This window comes from Tasmannia lanceolata, unplaced genomic scaffold, assembly GCF_043159265.1.
Source record: "Tasmannia lanceolata isolate RefF3 unplaced genomic scaffold, GAP_Taslan_0.1 ptg000015l, whole genome shotgun sequence".
In the NCBI taxonomy this organism is placed as follows: domain Eukaryota; kingdom Viridiplantae; phylum Streptophyta; class Magnoliopsida; order Canellales; family Winteraceae; genus Tasmannia; species Tasmannia lanceolata.
Window position 1 is genome coordinate 39,385,129 of NW_027518692.1, and position 27,569 is coordinate 39,412,697.

Here is a 27,569-nt window from a genome sequence, read left to right on the forward strand (position 1 = left end):
TGGGTGTGGTGCCCAGTAGAATTTTAAGCATATGCAAGTAAGAGCCTTATCTAATACGTATGTGCTTTTAGTGGGAGAAGCTTTGGTTGCTCGTCTAAAAAATCTTTCAAAACATTAGAAAGTTTTGAAATGGTGAGATGATAATGAAGGTAGATGGAGGATCAGCTTTTGGATATTTGCTTAAATATGTGCTATTTCAGTAATTTTTCTGTTAAAAAAACATTTAGTAAGATTGATCTCGGCCATTCACAAAAAGATGTGAAACCACCCCTTTTCTCCTAAAAGAACTTTTAATGATACTTTTTTTCTGTTTATCTAAAAAGAATTTACATAGTTTTAGTCGATTAGTGGTATAAGTAGTCAATAAGGAGGAGACAAACATTTGATTTACCTACAATTTACCTCATTGAACAGTGATAAGTAGTTTTTGGTTGCCAACCTTGCAGAATAGTGAGAGGGGTATCATTTACCAATATAGAAAGAGGAGAGAGAGAGAGAGCATCATTCTCCAATCCAAATTCTACCACGCCACCAGACATATAATAATTACCTGTGTAACTTATCAGGTAGCCTTTAGGGATTTTAATGCTACATTGGCAACCAAACAAGTGGCACCTAAATGCAAAGCAAAACCCCTGTACTATCATGACTTTTGTGCGACCAAACATGTGTGACGGTTGAAAATCACATCATGCTCTCTCTCTCTCTCTCTCTCTCTCTCTCTCTCTCTCAAAATGTGCGTAAAATTTGTTTTACGCAAGTCATTTTTACATCAAAAGAAATGTGAGTCATAAAGACTAATGAAGCTCCAGCTTGATTTCTCCACATACGAAATGGGAGAGAAGCGAAAAAAGTAAGAGATTAGCCTGATTTATCATCGTCGGTAGAATGGAAATAAAATAAATTTTCACTTAAAAATAGGTGTAAATTTTGTTTTACCCATTTTATGTATCTATGGGAGTTCGATATACCTCACAAGCGTGCTGAGACCACCAAAGGAAATTATAAAAATTTAAAAATAGAAATAAAAAATGCTGATGAAAGGAAGTTTACAAGAACAATATTGTTTTAATAAATAGAAAGATTTCTCGTCTATACAAAGTACTTTTCCCTTGATAACTTCATTACATATATGGTATTAAATCAAGAAGAAAGCAAAAGCCCAGAAGAAAGACTACCACCTCATAAAAATAATGGACACATATATAAATATATATATTTCTTATTATTATCCACCTGCAGATTTAAGACATCAATATACACTATGTATGGTCGGCGGTGAAGGTGAAGGTGAGGCGAAAAATATTAATATTACACCGAAGCTGAGACGGAAAATATTACGCCGCTCTCTCTTTCCCATCGCAACAGAATTGTGATCATTACATCTCAATGTCTTCCAAGTCTGGTAATGGAAACCGCAGAATAGCTGCTATCCCTGTCAATTGCGCCAGTTCTGGTCCGTGTACCCAAAAGATAAAATGAATCAGAAGAGCAAATTCCAAAAAAAAGAAGCAATGCTCTGTTTTTTCATAGTAAAATGGTGTAAAACACATTTTACAAACTTTTTTACACATTAAAATTTATTTTACACCCATTTTACATCAAAAGAACTAAAGAAGCGGAGCCTCATGAAAAGTCCATCCCAACGCTAAAATAACGTGTCTCCAATTCTTTAGAAATTAAGAGTGGGTGGCCTACATGGGACTGCTGTTATATAGAATGATAATCAAAGATGCTAGGATAAAAAAACAAGGGAAGAAAGAAGTGTTCTCACGCTCTCCAGACACATGCATGGTAGAAAAAATGTGTACATTGCCCCCAGAAGCCTTCACTGATTCAACCAAATCAACGTATTTTTGCCTTGTCTTTATATCGGCATTCCTGGAAAGAAGAACAACAAAAGAACTCATTTTTGTGTTCTAACCATTAATTCTGACTTGATGATGATTGGATAATATCAGCAACATAAGATTGCAGTTCCATACATCCACATGAATTAAACCACAGAAAAGAAATCTAAACAGAAACTTTTCAACCCAAGCATTAAAAACTAATATGTTGCCACCGAAATAGGAACTGTTGGTGCTGCGACATATTGGATAAGATGATTGAAAGAGACAGAGTTGCCACCAATTCAACCAGGAGACTGCTCTTAAGATCCAAACTTAAAACTGGAAAATCTGCACATCAAACTCAAAGTTGACGGCTTGTCTCAAGTCTGCGGAAAAAAACTTTAGAGAATGATCAAATTGATCTCATTCTCTTTGCATCTATATTTGAATTGATCGACGATAGACGGACAGTACACTGATTTTGTGAGGATTTGACGTTTAAAGAAATAGCCAGGTTTTCACCATAACTACAATGGTGTGAATGAATTAAGAAAGAAAACAACAAAATAAGTAATTAAACTCACGGAAAAAGGAAATCGAAATCTATGGGGAATTGACTGAGAAACCTCCGTGAAGTGCTTGGTAAGCAAAACGAAAGCACATGGAGAAAGAAATAAAGGCAGTAGATGAGTCAGGGGATGTTGCAACTTGCAAAAAGGGACCCTATCAATTTGGGAGCTTCTTGAAACCAAAAAATAGATCTCTCATTATCCCTTTTGGTGTGGAAATGAATAGTGCATTCAAACTGAACTAAAAACATTTATTGGGAAAAACTTTTTTCATATTATCAAAAAGGCTAAAAAATGCAAGTGTATAGTGTAAGAAACAAACATTTTTATCACCCAGTAACTAGCATTTAATGAAATTTGGCATTCGGTTGAAAGGCAAAATGAAGGTAAGGGACGTAAACCAAAATCTAATAAACAGAAATATGGTGCCATCGAGGTATAATAGCATACCAAGTTTACTAAGACAGTTACAAAGTGGATGTGGATCATCCAAAGTCGGCCTGTTTCTTCAATCTGCATACCTTTTGCCAATTTCACAGCCCCTTCACCTATCGAGTTTGGATGTGGATCATCAATAGATTCAGCCTCTCGTCCTTCAAAGGTCCCTAAAGCAGATTACATTGATTAGGCCTCTCGTGGCCCAATCAATCTGCATACCAAGTTCATTGCCCCTTCTCCTACCGACTTTGGTTGTGAATCATCAATAGCTTCGGCCTCTCGTGATACCTTCAAAGGTCCATAAAGGAAATTATATTGCATTGGTGCCACAGTCCTTTTGGAGATGCGAGCCAAGCCATGTAGCATTTAGTGTTGTACATTATGATTTGGCACTTCTGGAAAGAACGGATTAACTACATTTTCAAGGACAAAGAAAGAGGTTGGGGAAGAACCTCATTCGATATCAAATCCGATATTACTCATTTGGCACTTCTGGAAAGAACGGATTAACCACATTTTCAAGGACAAAGAAAGAGGTTGGGGAAGAATATCATTCGATATCAAATCCGATATTACTCATTGGAGCAGGATTGGTAAGGATGTGTCGTGTTATAGAGTTGGCAAGACCCTCAAAAATTGGAGTGATAATGTTCAGATCAAATTGAACTTCGATGGAAGCTCAAAAGGGTACCGGTGTTTAAAAATGCAGATGCGGCACGTAATGTGGCCGAAGAAAATCCTAGTTGACTCAGCACGACACGGTCAAGCACTTGTTGACGCGGATGAGTAGTCGGTTGACCATGGTCATATTTCGGGAGAGTCAGAGTTTTTATTGACTCTGCAAGGGAAAATGCGGAATGCAGATGCGGCGTAACGCAGCCAAGGTGAAGGGAGTCGACTAGGGGGAGTTTTAAAACTATGCTTTATACATATGTTATTGAACATCAAGGCACGTGAATCAAGCATCTACAAAGTGATTGTGGAGGTTAATATACCTCTAATGTCTTTAGGGAATTCTGCAACTCTTGTGGTATCTTGCAACAGTTCTCTTGCCCCCATACACCATCTTAGAATGGTGTTGGAGGGCAAAAGCAGCATCACATCATCGAGGCTGGATTGTCTATGATGTCTCACTATGTTGCTCCAAAGCACCTATAGATAGAAGCCTATAACAGTGCTACTCACTTCATAAATCAGCTTCAGTCCATTACTTTGGGTCATTGGACTCCCATATATGCTCCCTAGTCAGCAGCTAGATCATTCATTGTTTGTTAATGAGGGTGGAAATGTTGTGTTCACATACCATTGACTTAGAGAAGTTATCTCCCAAGGCTGTCACATGCACATCTTTGTTAGGGATAGGGATGAGCATAATGGGTACCATTATTATTCTCTCTCCTAAGTCCTAATACTCCAACCATATACTAAGTTTGCTCCACTACATCATATGGGTGACTGACTAATCACACACCTAACCTCTTGAAGCTATCTTTATCGACAGATGGATAGAAGTCATTCTGAGATGAGCTGAGTGCCTTGTACAAAATTGATACATGGGAGATTGTTCCCATAACTCACACAGGAATATTGCTCAATGTAAAGGGGTTTACAAACTAAAATAAAAGAATAATGGCACAAGAATCTCCCAGGTATCGACCATCTCGGTCTTTCTTTTCATTTTCAATAAGTTTTGCCATCATTCAAAAAAAAAAAAAAATGATGGCACAAGGATCCTCTTGTAGCAAAACACTATAATCGAATAGACCAGGCCTAAACTATGATGAAACATTGTCGCGCTATCAAAAGCACTAGACCTTTATTACAAATGGATGTCAGAAATATGTCCTTGCACGGTCGTCTAGAGGATGTTGTATACATGGAACATCCGGAGGGTTGTAAGATAGCACCGCCGCGCTGTCAAAGGCACTATTCACGCCTTGTCCACCTGTTTAATGTGACACCCATGATGTTTATTTTGGACACTTGTTTTACAGGAGACAACCACTCAACATCCTCAAATGGGTGTAATGCTTCCAAATTTTTATGTTAAAATATTAAATTAGTATTAATAAAGTTAAACTCAACTCAACTTAACTAAGCCTTTGTCCCAAACTAGTTGGGGTCGGCTAATGAATCCTATAGAAAGTATTCATTACAAGGGTAGGCGTCAGGTTGGCAGCCGGCCGTAAACTTTGCCACTTTTCTATGAAATGAATCCTATAGAAAGTATTAATAAAGTTAAAAATTTACTAATATATATTATATAACAATCATACAACACACACACACACACACACATATATATATATATATATGGGCAGTGATAAATCGACCCCCATATAGGGCAGAGAGAGAGAGAGAGAGACATGGGGGTCGATTTAAGATATTAGGGGGTCAATTTATCACTGCCTATATATATATATATATATATATATATATATATATATATATATATATATATATATATATGTGTGAAGAGGCCTGATAAAGCCTTGATTAAAGTGGATGAATTATAGGCCTCCTATCCCATACCCAGTCCAAGAAAGCACCCTACTGGGCCTGTTGTCGGTGAAGCAAGCAAATGTCTCATTTCGTTCATTGCGAGGTTAGGAAAGGGAGCCAATGATTCGTTAACCAAACACAGAATTAAATGGTATTTTGAGTGAATAGTTTTGGAAAACTGGTACATGTGGACAATAGATCATATTGAACAATAGGCTTCAATGCATAGAGCTGAATTACCTCCTCAAGTGGCTTCCATTTGAGTATCCCTCATTGTCATACCAACTTTATCCTATTTCCTTTGTATTTTACCTTCCCTAATTAATTTGGACTATTTGCAAAGTTGGAAAAACCGGAAAAACCATCCCGACTTTCAATCATTGGATTGAAAATCCCAATTAAAGGACAAATTACCCTTAAATAAAATGTTCTTATGTAAAATAAGAACATATTATATCAGATAAGAGCATATTTCAAAAAAAAAAGCTCATAATGATAAGATGAATGTTAACTGAATATAACTATGTCATATTTACCTGAAAAGATCATCCGTAATTAAAAGAGTTTGAACAGCCATTCTCTCATGAGCAACCTCAACATGCTTAGGCCCATAGCAAGCACGAGCTGTATCCTGTAAATACAAAACATTGTAGACCTTAAAGTATCACATAAAGCAAAGCAATTAAATTAACTACTAAACAAAAAAAAACATCATTCCATTTACGATATAGTACCCTATTAAGAATACACAACTTGTACGATAGCATATTAATGAAATCAAATGCCCATTTGAACACACAAACCAGAAACTATTATACAAGATGAGCCACAATTCTCCATGCCTTAACAGTGTCAAATACTTGAAGTGATTATAAAGAAATCCTAGAACCATATCTGATTTCATATATTTTCTCTATCCTTTAAAAGAAATGTCCATATGGAATAAATGCTCTTGTGAATCTCCGACATTAGACTAATGGGAGATGCATACATTCATGTGCACAAGGTAAGGTAAGGTTGTGAACTACTGACTTTTGCATGGAAGAAAGATATAATTATACTGTCATTGTAGCAAACTCTAGCAATAGCTCTGCTTCAACCTTGATACGAAACTGCAATGTGCAAGAAAATAATGGTTTCTCCACAATAGTTTAGATTCACTGAGGATAATTGTTAAGCCGAAACAAGCCAAATAATTGATGTTTCCAGCAAAACACACCCAACAGTCATTTAATCATGCATAAAATCACGTTTATGTAAAAGAATAACATTTTGGGGTGGAAAATCCTCTACCACCAACTGATCTTCAAAACTATAGGATATTTTTCAGCCAAAACAAAAATATATATATGCATATATGATTGAGCTACATAGAGTCATAGACCATGGATTGGGATGTTATAATTGAGAATCTTCACCAACAACCATTTGTGGGGGAATTTTCTCACGGTATATGTTTTTTGGATGGATAGGCATGTACATATCAATTTGAGTAGGATCTATGACAATATTAAAAGTCCATGTTTTAGCACTAGGTCCAATATATATGATGTCATTAATGGTAGAGTAGTGATAGACTAGTAATATTTTAATGATTTTTTAATATTTATAATGGTTTTCCATTAATTTTCTTCTGGTAACATTTAAGAACATAATAAGACACAGTTTGGCACAAGATCCATGCATCCATGACATTGATTGTCAGAGGCAGAGCATTAGTAATATTTTACCAATATTTACTTTTGTTAGTCTTTTTTATTTTTTTTCTAAAATAATGCAAGAATATAATAATGCATGAATTTGGCAATAGAACCATAAATCTGTGACATTTTACAGATCATCGATTTATAGGTAAATACAAATTTTCCCTTTTTTAATGATATTTAAAACATCAGGGATTTGCTAGGCAATTTTGCGGAAAGCCATTTTGCGGCTGACTTTTGAAGGAGAAAACAGCCATGGAGGCTAACTTTTTAGCAGATTTTGTCTTATTCATTTTAAGGAATCCTTTTATGATCTTTAATATCCGTTTGGGGAATTGTTTGCTCTTCTTATACCACATCGTAGCCCCCAAGATGTGTGGAAAACACCTCATATCGATTGGCTCAAACCCAGCTTCGTTGACAACATAAAGTTTCAGGTTCCTGCTACACCCAGATTAGATGGGTATAGGTGGACCATATCAGACCCTAATGGAAAAAATTGTCTTCACACCGGTTCATGTGGCAAATGACCAAGCGATAGACATTGCAGTAAGAGCGGTATGGCTCAGGTTCAATTGTCGTTAGGACTAGGAGTTTGGAAGCTCAAGAGTTTGGGTGGAAGGAGACTCGGATTATCATTAAGCGGTTGAGAAGAGAAGCATGTCCTATCCTATGTGAGATTTCCATAGTTATTTTACGAGAGTCCTTTTGTTCTACCTTCGCCGAGATTTCTTTTTTCCCACATCCACTGCAAAGGAAACTACAAAGTAGATAAGTTAGCTAGTTTAGGAGTCCTATGTGATGATTCAGTTATGTTGGCAAGATGCCGGATTCATAATCTACTCTTTTTCTCTTTTTCTTTCTTTTTTCTTGCTTTCATTTTTGTTGTCTTTCTTTGTATCGGCTTCTGCCTCTTTTGCCTTTACAAGATTCACTTTTAGAAAAAAAAACAAGGAATGAGTTAACACTACTTGCTAAATTTGAATTTGATTGTACAGAGTTAAAATAATAGCAAAAAGCAAAAAAAAAAAAAAAAAGTTTTTTTCAAGTAAATACAAAGGATTCACCATGCATCTCATTTTGTAGATTATCGACATGTGAATAGGTTTGATTATGGCTTTAAGCTAGCCAAACATAGCATGTTCAGACAAGAGTAGGCCATTTTAAAATATGGTTTACATTGTCCATGAATAATACTTGATTTTAGATCTGGGTCTCTTCTAATTGTCCATTTTAAGTAAACCCTCAATCTATCAAAAATAGAAACTAAGAGTCTTTGACATAGACAACATGCAAAATTTGCATAGGAGTCCGTCTTCCAATAAAAGCAAGACATGACAATAGCTGGACTGTTGGAGACGGTAAAAATAAGGATTCATCAAAGATTGAACAATTTCGATTCCAAAGCATTTTTATTTTTTTTGAATAAGAAGATTCCAAAGCATTATAGACATGAAGTTTGCCACTTGGCATAATTATTCAAATTATAATAAATAAGCACACACTCAAGAAGCAATCTCAAGTTTAGAACCTGACATTTGAAAGCATATCAAAGAAATCCTTGAGTGCCCGGACCTGAAAGATAAATAGTTGGAGAAAATTAACCTTACAAAGCAAAAGCACCAAAGCTGACAAAATAATATAAAGCTAACCAAATTTGTCATACTCTGATACCTCTTGTGCCGCCTTTGTATCTTTTATCAATATCATGACATTTGGGGCATCCAAAACCTCCTTCAAGCTATGCCTTCGCACCAAAATTAGTGGTGTGCCATAAACAAGAGAAACCAGCGAGATTGTTATAATCGATTTTCAATTTTAAAGATTACATGAAAAGTGACAATATATTTATGAGCATATGTGTATATCAACAAACATATGCATTAGCATATATCCAGAACCTCCTTCAAGCTATGCCTATGCACCAAAATTAGTGGTGTGCCATAAACAAGAGAAACCAGCGAGACTGATATAATCAATTTTCAATTCTAAAGATTGCATGAAAGTGAGTAACCTAAGCTTTTGGGGAAAGATTACAACAAATAAGAACTTCAAAACTAAAAAGAAAATTTTTGAGTGATCCTAGCAACCAAGCTGAGAATATATAAAACCCTGAAACATGAAAGAAGATTCTAAAATAGGAAGGTAGCCATGAAGTTTTCCACAAATCGAAAGCTCAAAACACTAAACTACCAACCTTATCTCACATTTTGAAAGATGATTTTTAGAACACCCATGATCTGGTTGCTACAAAATCGTATTCAAAGAGTAGAATTCTCTGCAAGACATCTACAACATTTAAAGCACCTTCCAAATACCAAGGTTCTGGGAAGGTGGATCTAATCCTGCAGTCATCAGCCATAGACAACTAACAAGATATATATGCTTCAACATAACATATTAGCTTGAGAGTCATGTTTGTGTAAATGTAAAGCGTAGTCTAGTAATTTTTCATATGTTGTTTTGTTTACCCTTTAAATAGGTAATATGAGAAGTGGAGTGAGGTTCCTCGTTAGAGGGACCGAACGCAATGCCCCATATTAACATCACTAGGTTTCAATCCATTCATGTTCTTCTACTTATATTCCTTCGATATTTTTAACAGGCAAACAACGGATAGCTGCAATTTCAAAATGGGTATTTGTCCTCAGCATGTATTCTCCCCTTTTCTGCTCTTCCACGAAATGAGGAAGGCACAACATTAGATCATCAACAATCAGGATTCCTTGTCAGATCGAAATCAGAAAATGCTAATTGATGGTAGCGATTTTAAAACATTCATGATGAAGAAGAACAGTGGTTCTTAAGACCAAGGTTTTAAATTTTGGTTTGCCGAAACCGAAATTCCGTGTGTGTGTGTGTGGGGGGGGGGGGGGGGGATAAATTACATATTTATTTAAAATTTTCAAAAAAAAAAAAAAACATTTTCCCAAGATATTTCCAAAATTTCGGTTTTGGTCCAAACCGAAATCCGAAATTTAAAACCTTAAGACATTTGATAATCTGGTGCACACATGATTTCCAGTCATGCAATGAAACACCAAGTGGGAAGTATCATGTTTTCTGTATAATATGGCAGGAAATTATAGTATACTCTTAAAGTAACTATTAAAAATCATTACATGGGCGGCTGTAAAAATAATAGCACAATGAATATCTAGCAACACTGAAAATTTGATGAATTTATTGTATCAAGAATATAATTGAAAATAGTTAAAAGCATGTCAAAAGCATACTTGTATCCAGAGGTAGCATGTGAAAGAATTAGTCGTGATTTGTTTTCAATAATGGATCTCAAATCTCGTCGTTCTGCTTCCAAAAGCAGATAACCATGAAACTGATCCTGCAGCACAATAAACAATACCATTTTAAGAGAAACGATGTCATAACCTATATGTTCTATATTTTAGTCACCAAATCAAATCTACTGCATTAGTTTTCAACGAAATAACAAGACAAAAAACAAGCAAGAACTTTCAATTAAGACAAATTAAGAATAATCCCTCGATCAAAATGATCCGCAATGCACAGGGGCCCAAAAGTACAAAGAACTCATAAACCATCAAAGTTGAAACATAAGTAGGCCCAATTAGTTATAATAATATCAATGGGAGCAATGAGCCAATCATTCAAAAAAAAAAAAGAAGGGAACAATAAGCCAACAAACATAACAGTGTACAGAAACAACAATCAAATCGGCGAAGTTTTACATGAGATCATTTTTGCAGCAGTCACAAATTCATTGTGTTTCTTGAACAATGACTGGAAAATCACAAATTCATCAATAGGAAGTTGTAGAAATGATCGACAATAAATAGAGTAGCCTTACAGAAACCATAATTTAACAAGGGATTTGCTAGGCAATTTTGCGGAAATGCATTTCAAGGCTGATTTTTTTCATACCTCCTTAGATGAATTAAATGAATAAGACAAAATCTGTGGAAAAGTGAGCCTGTGTGGCTGTTCAAATAGGATTTCTCCTGTTTTTATCCTCTCTCTCAATTGAGAGAGCCGCCTCTGTTCTCTTATCTTTCTTTCCTCTTTCCTCTCTCTCCCCTTTGCCCACGGATGTGAGCCACCACCCCTTCACTTTCACTAGCTTTCTCTCTGTCTCCTCTTGATGCTCCTCCCGTTGGAAGACCAAGCCACAAGGCCCCGGCATGCCCTCTTAGGTACACTACTTGATGTAGGCTGGGGAAGAAAATTGGGGAAGAAGGAAGAAGGAAGAAGAAGACGAAGAGAAGATTAGAAGTAGAAGAGAAGAAGAACTCAGGGAAGAAGAGGATGAGAGGAGAGGAGAACTAGAAGCAGAAGAAGAGGAGAACTAGAAGCAGAAGAAGAAAAGAATTAGAAAGGAGAAATATCAATCAATCTTTATTCATCCAAAACTAATAATCCATAATACATGATGGCCTTATATAGGCAATTGAAATAAAAATTCCATGGAAAATAAATAAACTCCCTAATTCTAAATAACATGAAAAATAAAATCCTAGAAACTAAAAACATGGATATAAGAATCCTATAACCTAAATAACATGGAAATAAATCCAAATGGGCAAATATGCCTCTTATTGGGCCTACAATCTGCATCACTACCATTATCTTCTCTATCCCTTTATTATTTCCCTCACTCCCTCAATCCCCTCTCCCTTTCATCTGTTTCCTTATTTCTCTAACAATTGCCAAATTCTTCTTTATATCCTTTTCCCCAACCATTCCCCTAACGATCTTTGCTATCATCACCATCATATCCACACTTGTCAATTTCGTTTCGCTTTGCCCGAAATGGACGAAACATTTACAAGTGGCTGGAACAAAACTTCCCAGTCCAGAGGCAGTTTAGTTCCGGTTCACTTGTTTCGAACTAAACAAGACGAAACATGGCACTCGCCCAATTTCGCCATAAAATGCATTTTTCTGAAATTTACAAAGTACTAATAAAAGCTCTTTTTATTTTTTATTGTTTCCTTTATTTGTTTGTTTTTTTACCATTTGACAGTCATTTGCAGCGTATTTTGCATCTCTTTGCCTCCCTAAATAAAAAAATTCCTATAAAAACGCATCCAATCCCCCATTTTCTTCATTCCATCCACACTTCTATCTTTCTCAAATCCTTTTACTTATCTATATTGTCATTATATTTGATTTATTTGCAATCTTTTTGTGTCTCTTCTACTTCCAAAGTGCGTTTTTCTACTTTCGAAGATTCTAATTCTAACCCTACATGAATGGGAGACTTGGAAGTGGAGGAGTATTTTATTTCTTCAAAACAATATATTAGAAAAAGGCATCGTGTAAACACTATACGAACTGCATTTTAGGTTTTATTTGTTTTCTTTTTAGTAATATTAAGGGTTTCAAAGGACGTTCAAGGCCTCAAATATAACTGGATGTAACAGGAGCAATGAACTGTTGATAAAAAAAACTTGTAAAAAACACCTGTAATAGATATTTCAAAGCATTTGAATCTCTCGCAATATAGGTATATGGGTTTAAAGGTGGGTAAATTCCTTTAATATTCAAAAGGTATAGGCTTGGTTCTTGATGGGAAATATAATTAAAGTTCAAGGAAAATAGGACTGTGGGGATTAGGTTTAAGGTTCTAGGCTAGGGTAACACTTCGGTGGGTGTAGGGTTGAGTTTAGCAGGTTAGAGGGTAGGCTTGGGTTGATCACAAGGCAAGGAAAGGGGAAAAGGAGTGGCAATGAGACATGTTCAAGATCTGCTTGTTAGTTCAGATTCGGGTTAAAGTGGGGGGCAAAAGTTCAAGTGAATGGTTGGGTGATAAGTAAGGTTATAAGAAGTTCATAGTTAGAGGAGTAATAGGGTCATTGGTGGGCGAGAAAAGGTGAAGATGGAGGGGTCATGTGTTGATCGATGGACTGGTGATGGGGTGCGTAGAAGATAGAGAGCTCAAGAATATGGTTGATGGTTGCAGGTTTGGATTTTAAAAAGAAAAATAAAACATAGAGGGAAAGAGAAGAAACAAAATACTTGCAGGTAAATCAGAGGCTAACCATGGTCTCCGAAGCAAAGGTAGTACACCAAATTTTGGAGAAAATCAATATCAACTATTAGTTCAAAAGGCCAATGGCCATTACAATTTATTGACTACCCTTTAAAGAAAATCTCAATATCAACTAGTAGTTCAAAAGGCCAATGGCCACTACAATTTATTAACTACCCTACGAAAATCTAAGAGGGTATCTTAGTAGGACGACTCATCATATTGGAAGTCAAAATTCTATCAGTACTCATCATATTGGAAGTCAAAATTCTATATCTATAGGGCTCCTCATCATATTGGAAGTCAAAATTCTCTCAGGGCTCATCATATTGGAAGTCAAAATTATATATCTAATCACACATTCCAATGTAGATAAAGGCTCTCCTAATACCTACCAATAGTAACATGGCACACATCACTTGTTCAACTTACTAAAACAAAAAACCTAATCTAGTATTACATGGACTTTTTAATATAACCATTCAAAAAAATACATGGACTTTTTAATATCCTAATACAAGCAAACTAATAATCCTTCTTCTAATCAAACTCCTACCAAAACTTGGACTAACAAACCTATTAATAATAGGATTCCCTTTGGAGCAAGGAAACCAACAATTCAAGCCCCACAAAATTTTTAAGTAGGCCCTCTTGTGACTTAAGTGGCATGATGTCACCTTATGTTAAGTGTCTAGTGGATCCCAATTGAAAGTGATACTGACTCTCTCTTCAATAATATCCTCAGAATTGATAAGGACACTCTGAGATGATATTGGCACCCACTTTGATAATATTCTCAGAATTGATAAAGACACTCCATGCTCATAATGATAAAAACACTCAAGAAAAAAAATTAGGATCCAAGGATGGTCAGCCAATACCATGATTTTAAATTTCGGCCGAAATACCGAAATTTCGGATTTCGATTTCGGTTGGGACCATGGTTTGAAATTTCGATTTTGGTTTCGTTTTCGGTTTTCGGCCTTAAACGAAAACGAAATTTCGGTGGCAATTTCGGTTTCCGTGGAAATTTTGGTGAAAATCTTATAATTTCGGCCGAAATTTTTAAATTTTAGTTAATTTCGGCCTACAGAGTCCCAAATTTCGGCTGAAATTTCAAGAAAATGTGAATTTGTAAGTTTTTTCCCAAATTTCGGTACATTAATGAAATTCGATTTTTTTTTTACCGAATTTTGGCGGAAATTTCGGTATTTCAACTATGTCCAAAACCAAAACCGAAACCGAAATTTAAATCTTTGGCCACTACTAGCCCACTCATTTCTATGATGAGGGTTCTCATATGATGGATGCACATATTTTTCGAGTAGGCAAAGTTAGTGGGGGTCACTTGCTCAACGATCCAAATCATTTTTATTTCCAAGCCTTGTATGAATGGGCTAACAAGCAAAATCCACCCCATCTGAACAATTTTATGTCTTTAATTTGAGGACACTATATGGATTATTGACATAGTAACTGAAAGTGCAACAAAAGGTGTGATCCATATATATATATATATATATATATATATATATGTGTGTGTGTGTGTGTGTGTGTGTGTGTGTGTGTGTGTGTGTGTTGCATAATAAAATCAAACTTTTTTTATTCCTAATAAATTTTCCAATTCACCAGCTCTTATCCCTGAGAAGTATAGAAATGTTAGGCAGCTAAAAGCAACTATAAAAATCATTACAATGAGGTAGAGAGCTATTAAGAACCTTTGTGAATCCTGGACTCGCAATAACAACGCAACGAACAATCTTGAAGTCAACGTGCTTCAGAAAAGCCTTAGGAGACACACACAAGAATAAGTAGTCAGGCAACGAGGAAAAGACATGTGAGACCATGGGCAAACTGAGGAGGAAGGGCCTAGTTTGAAGGAGTAGAATATGATGGTATCATTATACAATTCAGCTTAAACTTACCTGCAAAACGTTCTCAAAAAACTTATTCAAAGCCTGTGAAAGAAATGAGATTATTTCAGCATATATCCAAATTACAAATTCTTTTTTTTTAATGGTCCAAATTACAAATTCTTAACAAAAGTACAGCTTTAAATAGCATTGGGACTAAAAGGCTTCACTTAGAAAGAACTGAGTAGTATACCGTCTCATAACCAGCAATAGCAGGTCCGTGCTTACGCGGAATTGAAGCTTCTATCCGAGCACGAGTAGTTGTTACACTGTCCAAAAATTAGTTCCAATCATGTCATTGAGAAATATTTGTACAAACACTATAGTGTAACATAATAACTAGTATGACCCAAACTTTCACATTTCCAAAATAGAATGGAGAGTTTCCCAAAAAGAACCGGATTTTACAAAGTTCGAAAAATATCAGGCATCGAACTGTTTCATACGCAAAAGATCTTGCTAGCAATTCTTATTAAAGACAGAAATGGTCCAATTTAACAATAATTTGTTACAAGTTGGTTTTCGGAAAGCATGATCCATTGGCAAATGGTCAGTAGTTTATAGGGCAATGGTGTCGCTAGTTAAACTGAGTTACTAGTGCACTTTATGAAATTTAAATAGTTGATGTAAATCTATGACAGACAAGAAAAAGAGAGAGAAGGAAATAGAGAATCAAGATCAAGAAAAGGGAATCAACACCAAGAGAAGAGTTCAAGATCAAGAAAAGAGATCAAGATCAAGAAAAGGAGAAAGATAGAGATAGAAAGGAGAGTGGTTTATAAACCCAACCAGGAAGGGTGAGAAAAGTGATAAAAAGAAGATAAAAGAAAGAGAGAACGGTGAGTTTAGGGACAGAAAACTGACATAATACGAAGCATCACACTTCAAATGGCATTACATACACACAAGAAGAGATGGAGAACTTCAAATCTTTATTCATTCCATCGCATAGCATTCAATAAAAGTGTCTACAGCATACATATATAAGAAAAGAAAGAGAACTAGAAAGCTTTAAAACCCTAAACAAAACCCTAATACTTATGGACTAAAATACCCTCAAAGACTCTCTCTCTCTCTCTCTCTCTCTCTCTCTCTCTCTCTCTCTCTCCACTTAAAATTTTCATAATACATGTGTAGGGCCAATTTTTTTTTAAAAAAAAAAAAACTTAAGTGATTTGATAGGAAAGGACACTATTACCCCCACCCCGCCCTGCGACTTAAAAAGACTTAGAAAACAGCTAAAAGATACTTCCTTTGCTTCAATGAAATTTGCTACTATTAAAAAAAACACTTAAAAGATACTTACAAATTAGAATATGGCCCTAGGATGGTCCCCATCATACTCCCCGCTTGAAAAGATCCAATCCCGTCAAATATAATGAATGGCATGAAAGGTGAAAGTTTGTCAGCTCTGATCTTCGCACAATCTGCAAACGGTTGGCCCTTCCAATGGATTAAGTATTTCTAATGCACAAAAAACTTTGGTCAAATGTGTTGTTGATTTTAAGTGATGTGATCACAAGGTCCGCCTTCAATGGAATCTTGGTACCGCAACAACTTAGGCTGAAAATGCCATGGTTCTTCCGTTTCCTTAGATCTGTGGACGCTCGCTCGTGGGTCCCGATTAAGTAGTAAAAATCCTGCAAGGATCCAAATACTAAGATCAATGACTTTGTTGGAGTGATATGAAGCTCATGTTGATTATGTCGAACAACCTTCCTCTTCCTGGCATGTTGGATAGCAGTTGTTGCCCCCTTGATCCAAATGTAATATTCGCAGGCTATCTTCTGAGAGAACCAACGCTGAATGATTATGACCGTTTTCTATATTCTTAAGTAACATGAACGAATAACGTACTGTCAGAATTGATGCTGATGATGAGTGTAGCTCTAGTTTGTTGCTTGATGTCAAGCCCTTCCCGCGCTATCAATCATCGCACACAAGCATGGATCTAGATGGCTAAAGTGAGTTGTCTCCGGTAAACTTGCTTAGCCCATAACATTCGTCAAGTTTTCTGTATCCTCAGACATGCAGATTGCTTCACTGCTCGTGCCTTGGCTTTTCCCTTTCGAATCATTCTAGCTCGCAGTATTTTACATTCTTGGAAAGTATTCGGAGCAAACTTTTCTAAAAATAGATCCCTCATGTCGCACCAACAAATGATAAGTAATTTTCCCATTATGTGTCGTTTCTGCTTCAGTGTTAACACCACTTTAAGGTACGCACGACCAAAGTTGTCCCAGTAATGGAAATCATTTGCTAATCACTCGAGTTATGCTGCCATATATATGTCTCCAATGCATCTACCCATTCGAGACATTCCATTTCATTGACTCCATAAAATCTCAGTATGCCCATAATCCCCGCATAGCATATTAATTATGATCCATGGTTCGGGACATTCCCATCATATTTATGCTATCCCACGTAGTTATTCGAATCTAGGCTCTAGTACGAAATTGATGTGAATCGATGACAACCAAGAAAAAAGAGAGAAGGGAAATAGAGAATCAAGATCAAGAAAAGGAAATCAAGATCAACAGAAGAGATCAAGATCAAGAAAAGTGATCAAGGTCAAGAAGAGACATCAAGAAGAAGAAAAGAGATCAAGATCAAGAAAAGAGATGTAGAAGGATAGAGATAAATATGAGAGCGGTTTAAAGCCCAGCCGAGAAGGGTGACGAAAGTGTAGGAGAAAAGTGAAGGAGAAGATAAAGAAAGAGAGAAAGCTTAGTTTAGGGATAGAAAACTGACCAAATATGAAACATCAAACTACAAATGGCATTACGTCCACACGAGGAGAGAGAGAACTTCAAATCTTTATTCATTCCATTGCATAACATTCAATAAAAGTCTCTTGAGGCCACACACACACATACACACACACAAATATAAGAAAAGAAAGAGAACTAAAAGCTTTGAAACCCTAAACAAAAACCCTACTACTTATGGACTAAAATACCCTCTAATGACTCAAAGACTCACCACTTAAAATTTTCGTAATACATGTCTGGGGCCAGTTTAAAACACTCATAACTCAAAGAAGTTAAGTGATTTTGATAGGAAAATGCACTATTACCCCATATGACTTAAAAAGACTTAAAAAACACCTAAAAGATGCTTCCTTTGCATCAATGAAATTTTGCTACTATTAAGAAAAACACCTAGAAGATACTTAAAAAAATATAATATGGCCCTAGGATGGTCCCCATCAGTTGACCATTCACAAGTGATATATGAAACGGCTTACAAAGAAGAGCTGGAGAGAGAAAGGGGGGATAAGATGGGAAGTTAAGGGAGAATGGGTCAAACCCGGGTTGGAGAAGAAGATGGGCGAGGGTGCGGGGGTGTGAGGGACTGCCCGAAGGGGGGGGGGGGGGACTCGCTGGAAGCGTCAGGAGGAAGGGGGTTGTTGCCGTAAAGGGGCGTGAGGTTGGGGGATGCCGCGGGAGGGTGGGGACTCGCCGGAAGAGTCGGGGAGGTGCGTGGGTGCCGAGAGGTGCGTGGGGTGCCGGTGGGAGCAGGGGAAGAGGGGGGAAGAAAGGAGAAGAGGGAGGAAAGAGAAGAAGGGAAGGAAGGAGAAAGAGAGAGAAAAAAAAAAAGGAAGAAGGAAGGGGGTTTCAATGAATGTCCCTAGGGTGCCGCAACCCTAGGGCTCCGATACCATGTTGAAGAGGAGAAGAGGATGAGAAAGGAAAAAAGAGATGGAGAGAAAAGAGTGAGTTAGAGTGTTCTCCCCCTCACTTATGTATTTATATAAAAGAGAAGAGTACATGGACAAAAGTGCCCTCAGGCACTTATACACCTTCTAACAAGTGAAATAGAAGCACCGTTGCCCCATGGTAGCTTTTGTTTGCAATTGTAATTTGTAATGAGTAATTAGTGTGATTATTTAGAGAAAAATAAAATTCCACACTGAAAAGTACATAAAATTATAAATGAATGGTCGGCCATTTTCAGCCGAGTCAAGTTATAGTCGGCTAGGCAATCGCCCGCAGCCTCATAGCTGCCATTGACCTCATCACATAGCTGGCTAAATCCAGGCTGTTGACCCAAGGAACCTAAGCAAATGGCACTGACTAGGCTAGTCCCAAAAACATCTAATCATTGTTTCAAAAGAAATTCAAACTACTTAGATACACCTAAACATGGCAGAGAAATCATAGGATGGAGAAGTGCTAAATTTGACATTAAGAAAAAAAACAATGAGATAAAAAAACAACCAGGCTTGCATAGTTAGTCATGACTATCACTCTGCAAATGTCGTATCTAGAATTCTCATAACAGCTATAGGGATTAGTCCTGCCCTAAAATGGTGTGGGGATACCCTATGTCATCCAAAAAAAAAAGTATCTCATAACAGCTTGTGTCATATACCTTCTGCCAATGAGAAATATGTGTGCAAGTCCTTCTTGCATCAAAACGACTGCCAGATCAGCACTTGCAGCAGGCTCTGAAATTTGAAGACAGAAGATTAGACAGATATAAGATTAGACAATTCAATAGAGATAGAGTCGCATTAGTGTTCGGTTATCACTTGCAACTTGCAAGGAAGTAGGAAGTAGAAGGAGATACTCATTGAATGCTAATGAACCAGAAAATAGCTATGAGATGAACAAATCCCGAGGCTGCCAGAGGGCTCATAGCCCAAGTGTCTCCTGGATCAATGGCCTATGCAGTCCAGTCTGTTTAGGCTGAATTTAAGTAATGAAACATGGTGGGGTCTAGACCTGACTTTCAAATCGCAGGAAAATTGTCGAGCAGGTATGGAATCAACCTATGGGCGAGGCAAATTGAGCTGTAGTGTCCTTTATTACTATTAAATTGACTTCAAGTGTTAGATATGGCAATTAAAATTACAATTTATACATAATATATTATCAATCGATATATAATATAGATAGTAGTTTGCTCAAGCCCTCCACAATGGAAAAACAGAAACGGATAAGTTTTTAAAACTTTAAAAAAAGAAGTGAAACATCTTTTAAAAAAATTAGTACTCTTTCCCTTCAAAAATTAGTACTCTTTTCCCACTCCTTTCCCCTCTTCCATTCTTAAGTAATTATTGTTTTCTAAGAGTCTAACTAAAGTTTGAATAGACAATCTCATTTAAGTCATTGGAGCATGGTTCAGTCAAATGGTATGCTTTAAATTAAGATGTAATATAGATAGTAGTTTGCTCAACCCGTCCATAAGAGGAAAACAGAAACAGATAAGCTTTTAACAAAAACAAAGTGAAACATTTTTAAAAAAATAAGAATAATCATAAGTAATAATTGTTTTCCTAAGAGTCTATCTAAAGGTTGAATAGAAATTCTCATTTATGACATTGGAGCGTATTTCAGTCAAACGGTATGCTCTAAATTAAGAATTGTAACTTCAACGTGCTTATACAATGATGTGCTCTTTGCAAAGACGAGTAGGCAAATCCCAGCTGACTGAAACCCTACTTCCCACCCGCATTGGGACAAATTAAATTTTAAAAATAAAACATGTAATCTAGATATTTTGATAGTAAGGGCTTTAAATATTAAATTTAAAATGGTGTTACTATATATAAGAGGCAGCATACCACAAGCTTGTTTGAGCATGTCCAACGCCCATGAGTCCCAAACAACCTACAATTGTTTGACAAAAAATATACCTCAAGGTTATTCACTTACAAAAAGCTAATAATGAAGAGAAGACACATATGAAATCTACATGAAAAGAACCACTTTAAAGTCCAACAGGCATTGAGTAGAGTTATAGTGTGCTCCAAACAGTAAGTAATAATCAAACTTGCAGATACAAGCTTCTATTGGTAACATGAGCTGGCAATTTTCTGAGAGATCACATCATGAGAAGTTACCCCCCACCCTCCAAATAATGCATACTTGGATCCATCACTTAACTCGCTATTGGAAAACATCCTAGAAATTAACCAAAATTTTTCCTAGTGTGGATCACCATATCCCCAACTTAAAGTAAATTGAGAACATAAAAAATCAAATGCCTAGTTAAAATTGAAAAAAGAAAAAAAAAATTGAAGAAGCATTTATAACTACAAGTGATCCTTAAGTAACATAGCAAAACATTTCAGAGCAGCCGCTTAAACATACTTTCCTCAAAACAAAAGGTCGTTGTAGCTCAATTTCTAGGGTGTGAAATTGCCCAATCTGCATTCACACAAAGGTTCATGGAAATATCATTCATAAGATTCTTCATCAAAAACTGATTTTTTTTTATGGTCTGACTGAATTTATTTTGATAAGAAACATACCTTTACATGTTCATTCTCAAGGATATTCTTGCCACGTATACGTAAGACTGACCCTTCTTTGTCGTAATCTACAACCTAAACAAAAACTGATAAATAATAATTTATTTAAAGCAGAATTTTGAACATACATGTCAGTTATAAAAATAATAAAGGAAGACCAAGGCCCAACCAATAGATGCATAATTGGGACTTAATAATTTCCCACATTTACAAATAAGGTCAAAAGGTGAAACAAAATAAGTTTCTTGAAACATAAAAGTGTAAGAAAGGGAAATAAGAAAATCTTTTTATCCTTTAGCATATGCTTCTAATTATGAAATCAAATTACATATTCACTTTTATTGTCTTTTTTAATTGTGAGTGGCATGATATTAAAATAACTACTCTAACATAAACAGACTCACTCTCAGTTCCATAGAAACTAGGTTAATGCACTTCTTAATTAAGGCTTGAGCTTCATCTTACCTCAACTTTAATTTCCAGCTTTAGCTTGACACGTTCAGCATCCCTTCCTCCAGAAGCCATCTCTCTTAGAACTTTCCTGTGTGAAAGAAGAAACTAATGAGATATTATTCCACTATGGAATGTGATGGACATGAAGATATAACAAATGGAAGCATATAAAAAAGACAAAAAGTATTGTATCAAATTATCATTGCAAACACCACACACATATACACATTAACAATTCAATGTACTATATATCATAGATAAAAATGTACTATATCATAGATCTTTTATGGAATTCTAATGGATGAAAGGAACATAAAACCAAAAACATCAAAGCAGTAACCTTTCTTTATAGAGAAGATTGAAGAAACTTTATTCTTCATCATCTTCTTTTTCTTCCTCTTTATCTCATGGAATTCGTGGGATTTATCACACCATGGAATGCTTGAAAAAATGTGGGTAAGAGAGGATCTTAGGCTCTCCATCTCCTTTTCTTCATTCTTGTTGGAGCTTCTTGGATTCGGCTTGGGGAGGGTTCATGGCTTGCAATTCATATGGGATGATGAGCAGCCTCGAAGCTTCCAACCAGTGTTTCAAAATGCGGATGCGGGTAAAAAGGCGGTCGAGGAAAATCCTAGATGACTAAGCACAACGTGGTCGAGTTCGGTCGACACGGCTGAGTACTCAGTTGACGCGGTCATAACTCGGGTGGGTCAAAACAGTTTTTATTAACTTTGTAGGGAAAAACCGGAACGGGGGCAAGGGAAAAGGGAGTCAACTCGGGGAGTCCACAATGACGGAGGGGATTTTTAAAACTATGCTTCCAACTTTGCTTGGGAAGCCTTGAGCTTCTCATCTCATACTCTTCTCTCCTATGGTTTTCTCCACTTTTAGACATAGATGTAAATCATGAGAGCTATAGGTCCCTCTCTTATGTATAGAGAAGCTTAAGATGTTATGGCTAGGGGTGGGGTCTACTTGGGATTTAACAACCCGTATAGAGAAGCTTAAGAGGATAAGAATAGGGGTGGGGTCTACTTGGATTTAGCAACACATGGAGTTGTCCCAAATCTCGAGGGTGCCCCTAGGTGCAAGGTAGCTCCTTATAAAACCATATGCACCCCAATAGTCCTTTCACATCATACAATTAATCCAATTAATAGAGATATCTAATATAAAGGTCCCTCCCCTTAATTTTGTCTTATGAGGCTACAATTTACTACCAGACCAGCATAGTGAACATATGTGCTCCAAGCTTGTTTAATGTCATCTGATCATTGCAAAACATTGGTAGCTTTTTAGATATAAAGATATAAATAGATAATATGTTCCAACTCACCCCTATTCATGATTCTTTATTGGCCTACACTTACTTAGAGACCTAGGTCTCATACTGTTACGAATCTGCAGAAAGAGATATGGGGCCGTCTAATCCAAACCATTGGTGATTTTTATTTTTATTTTTGGCCCCTATCAAAAAATGGTCGGGTGGTGCCCCTCTCCTGGCTGTGCCTTAAGCAGCGAACTTTGTCGGTTCCTTGTTAGCAGGTAAGACTTCTGTTTGATTAAATTTCGTCGAATGTTTTTTGCCTTTTTCCTTTGCCAGGATACGTGCAAGGTTTTAAATCTCGGTTTCGGTCATCACCGAAACCGAAACGTTTCGCTTTCGGTATGAAATTTTGGACGAAATCTTGTAAAAATTTCACGGAAATTTCCGAAACGTTTCACCGAAATTTTACCGAAACGAAATGTTTCGGCCGAAATTTCCGAAACATTTCGGCGAAGTTGTACTTTTCCAACTCACTGTGAATTTCATTTCGTTTTCCACTGAAACCGTAATGTTTCGGCCGAAATTTAAAACCATGGTTACGTGGAATGGATTCGTCGATTTGTCAATCGGATCTTGGCTTGCTGTCCCACCGACTTATCAAATTGGAACTAGTAACTAATCCTAGCATGGAAGTATTGGAAAAACTCATATGAGCTGTGCAGCAGCTACAAAAAAAACATTTTTTTCTTATCATTTTCTTATCGTATTAAAAAGATTAAAAAAATATATAGACTCTATCTATTCATGTTTGTCAAGAAGACGATCCCATCTTAGTAGTGCACCTCATTTCCCCGGGATTTTAGTTCAATCGGTCAGAGCACCGCCCTGTTTGGTTAGCGGTGGATCAGAGAATCATTGAGAGAGCCATTAGGGTGGAGGTAGATCAACGGGTAACCTTGGAGAATGAGCAGTGGTGGGAAAAATCCTGGACCTGGAGCTTCTCGAAAGACAGGGTGGAAAGAAAGGAAGACTAAAGTGGATAGTTGAACAAAAGTTGAAATAAGAAAATTGAACTGAAATCAGAATCTATGTTAGAGTACATTGAATGCACAGAACGAAATTGCATTGTACATCTAGAATAGGCTTAAGAAGACATGATCCCATGCAGATAGTCGAGCTGCGCATCAGAGATGGCTTTATTTAGGATATGGCAGATCCCTACAAAAGCTCAAGCTCACGAGTCCTTATTGTTACAACTTAAAAGCATACGATGCATGGGATAAAGAAATAGATCAAACAGAATATTAGGAAAGATGGTGGACAAATTACAATTGGTGATCCAACGGGAACATCTTTACTGTGGATTCCGTGTTCCCTTGGATTCTCCACAAACATGAAGCCCAAAAGTGAAAACTCGTAATTAATCGTAAACCTCTTGCAAAGCGCATCAGAATTTCACATATATAGGCCCAAAAGTATATATATCCATAATTCAATCCTAACCATTTCAGCCCTTAGATCATGCACGCACGCACTCACACACACATATAAGAATTCTATGATTTGACTATATTTTAAATTTTTATGTACTTTTCAAGAGGTGAATGAATACTTAAAAATGTCACTTTGGGTTTTGGGTTTTTACCCTACTTGGATCATGTTTTAATCAAATATATTGCCATTTAATCTCTGACTAGAATTGATTTTGGAGTTCTATTAAATTTTATGTAGTTATTTAATTTCCTAGCAAATTTTTTACTTTTGGGATTTCTAGTAATTTATTTGCATTAAGCGGCATCAGCCGTACTACTTTAGATCTAAATTTTGTAACAACGCTAGCACCATAAGAGCATGGACCACATGTTCAATAGTGTACTTACATATGAGAATACTCCAGCAACACTCCAGAACCTAAATCCACGATGTAAATAAGAAAGATGCTAGATACTTGTTTTATCTCATCATCGTTACTCCAAATGAAAAACAAGTTTTTCATGTAAAGAAGCAAACTGGTAGATAAATGACTAATAGATAACCAATAACTCTCTGAATAAAGTCAAACTCAAAATCCAATATAAACGGGAAAGGGTTCCTTTGTTCAGACAATTCATTTCAAAGAGGATGCATATTTTCACATCTCCTTGTTCAGACAATTCATTTCAAAAATGTGTTAAGAGCATCATTCAAAAAAATGTGTTAAACAAAACCCACTTCATGGGCACAAAGAAACAGCACACCCACATAATCATCCCCTATGACTTAAGAAGAACCGCATCAGATTAATCCTGTGATTCCTGCCATATATCTCTCAATGCATCCGCCCAAGCATGTTTTCAATTTGAACACAGCAAGCAGAAACCAATTTAGTATCATCCGAATAAGACAAAGGCTAAGCCATCTGCCTCTTCTCGCATTCAACCTGCTTTTTTCACTCGCCCCATCCGATGAGAAAATCCCAATCCCCTGCCCAATCTTAATTGCCTAATTATGATGAGCTATACCAGAACAGCTATACATAGAAAGTTTATTATTAGGCTACCTCTACTGGTTAAAATCAAGAAACGGTGGTTCCCACATAACTTTTTGTACTCCACACACCCCATCAGATGAGAAATCCCAATCCAAGCTCAATCTTAATCGCCTAATCATGGTTTATTATTAGGCTACCTCTACTGGTTAAAATCAAGAAACGGTGGTTCCCACATAACTTTTTGTACTCCACACACCCCATCAGATGAGAAATCCCAATCCAAGCTCAATCTTAATCGCCTAATCATGGTTTACACATTGCGAGTTTATTATTGGACGTGGCATCGCACATGTCTCCTTTTCTACTGATTAAAAGGAAGAAGCTGTGGTTCTCACATGAGTTTACATCACAACCATTCGCACTCTATCATCTAGGCTATGCCCAATCTTAATCACCTAATCATGGTGAGCTACACCAGAAAAGTTACATATTGCGAGTTTATTATTAGACGTGGAATCGAACATGGCTACTTTTCTACTGATTAAAAGGAAGAAACCATGGCTTTCACATGAGTTTGCATCAAAACCATTAGAACTCCATCATCTAAACTACTAAAAGCAATACTTAAGCAAAAGCATATGTGAATTTCTAATGATGGTAACAAAAATTCGACCTGACGGTAACGGCAAGAACAGTGTCTCCCTTAGAGATAAGATTGTAAGCATGCCAGAGATCATCAGATTCCTCCGGAATCACCTGCGAATTACATAATCAAAGATTTTGAATATAAGAGAAGGAAAATTGTATGAATTGGAGGTGTTGTGCTGTGGAGAAAAATAGTACCTTGATGCTGCCGGGTCCACGAGGGACGACGTCCTTACGCACGAGCTTCATAGTGGTGTGATAGAGAGCAAAGCCTGAATGTCTCTAAACGTGAGAAAGACAAATAGTTCTAAAATTCCTTTCCCTTCCCTCAACCCCGTTAGGGTTTCCACCCAAATTTCTAAACCCTAAGAAATTCAAACACACACACTACACATACAAGTCAAAGCCAAAAAAAAAAAAAAAAGAAACTGATGAAATAATATCGAAATTCTGCTTTCTCTGGATCAACACTTACCAAAATTGAAGTTTCTGATAAATTGCTGTGTTGACAATTCACCAAACCCTAGCTTTAAATTGTCTCGATCACGAGCTTGAAAGAACCCTACTTGATTAAAGAAACAATCTTCAGAGAGACAGAGAGTGGCTTTATCAAAAGGGTTATATATAAAGCGAGTTTGTTTTCAGAACTGATTTCCGAACGGCCTTAGATTTCCTTTTTGGAACAATAGAACAAAGTCGTGGAAGTTTGGAAAAGAGTTCCCTTTCCATTGATATTTGATAGGTAGAGCGAGGAGTTATTTTTGTTTAATCGAGACCGTTGATCTTGTAGAACATTTTCAGACCACATGCATAGTTGGGTCCCATGTTGAACAGACATTCATCCGTAACATTACAGGGTGCGTGTTTGGATTGCCCGAATCAGGTATCGGTATCCGATTCCTATTTAGGCGATTCCAACGTTTCGTTCGTTTGCAAAATGGAATGTGAAACTATACTTGACTCCTAGTCCTATACTTCCTATGTGAAAAAAAAAAAGAAAAAAAAAACAAGGGAATATTTGGTGCTTTTTGTTTCCTGCCCAAGGTGGTGGCACATGAAAAATGACTAAAATGCCCCCATATATAAAAAATGATAAAAATATGCCATTGGGTAAATGACCAGAATACCGCTACTTCATGGAAAAATTACAGGTGAAAATGACCAAAATACCCCTAAGTTGTGGAAAATAACTAAAATACTTATGACAAAAAATTATGGGCGGTGATAAATCGACCCCCCAAAATGATAAATCGACTCCCCATGTGTCTATCTCTCTCTCCTCTTTCTCTCTCTAACCCAGAGGAGAGAGAAAGAGAAATGGGGAGTCGATTTATCACTCCCCAAAATTATCAAAATACTCCCATATATTGTAAAATGACTAGAATACCCCCTAGTCATGGAAAATAACTGAAAGACCCCTATATCGCATAAAAATGACTAAAATACCACTAAGTCATGCAAAATAAATAAAATCATCACATGATATAAAAGCAAAATAAATAAAA

General features: G+C 36.6%; 1 protein-coding gene across 5 annotated transcripts; it reads right to left on the reverse strand.

Moving 5' to 3' along the window:
* Positions 1-1,048: 1,048 nt before the first annotated feature.
* Positions 1,049-26,778, reverse strand: PEL1 (Eukaryotic release factor 1 (eRF1) family protein). Of its 5 annotated transcripts, none has more exons than XM_077355919.1 (17): positions 26,540-26,778; positions 26,263-26,346; positions 26,093-26,175; positions 21,695-21,770; positions 21,230-21,304; positions 21,069-21,125; positions 20,540-20,585; positions 19,345-19,420; positions 15,161-15,236; positions 14,980-15,012; positions 14,773-14,841; positions 10,281-10,387; positions 8,719-8,791; positions 8,581-8,619; positions 5,878-5,972; positions 1,775-1,881; positions 1,049-1,453 (listed from the first exon to the last, which is right to left on the reverse strand). In XM_077355919.1, the coding sequence occupies exons 2-17, from the start codon at positions 26,311-26,313 to the stop codon at positions 1,380-1,382; spliced, it is 1,137 nt and encodes a 378-aa protein (XP_077212034.1). In that variant the 5' UTR covers positions 26,314-26,346; positions 26,540-26,778; the 3' UTR covers positions 1,049-1,379. The 5 variants fall into 5 exon arrangements, with proteins under 5 accessions (XP_077212034.1, XP_077212033.1, XP_077212032.1 ...); XM_077355918.1 differs by having other exon boundaries at positions 26,263-26,429; XM_077355917.1 differs by having other exon boundaries at positions 26,263-26,451.
* Positions 26,779-27,569: the final 791 nt, after the last annotated feature.

Coding starts and splice junctions, on each gene's coding strand:
- PEL1 (XM_077355919.1), bottom strand. CDS start 26,313: ATGAAGCTCGTGCGTAAGGACGTCGTCCCTCGTGGACCCGGCAGCATC. Junction 19,421..20,539: donor CATGCTCAAACAAGCTTGTG/GTATGCTGCCTC, acceptor TTCAAATTTCAG/AGCCTGCTGCAAGTGCTGAT. Junction 1,882..5,877: donor ATTACGGATGATCTTTTCAG/GTAAATATGACA, acceptor TCTTCTTTCCAG/GAATGCCGATATAAAGACAA.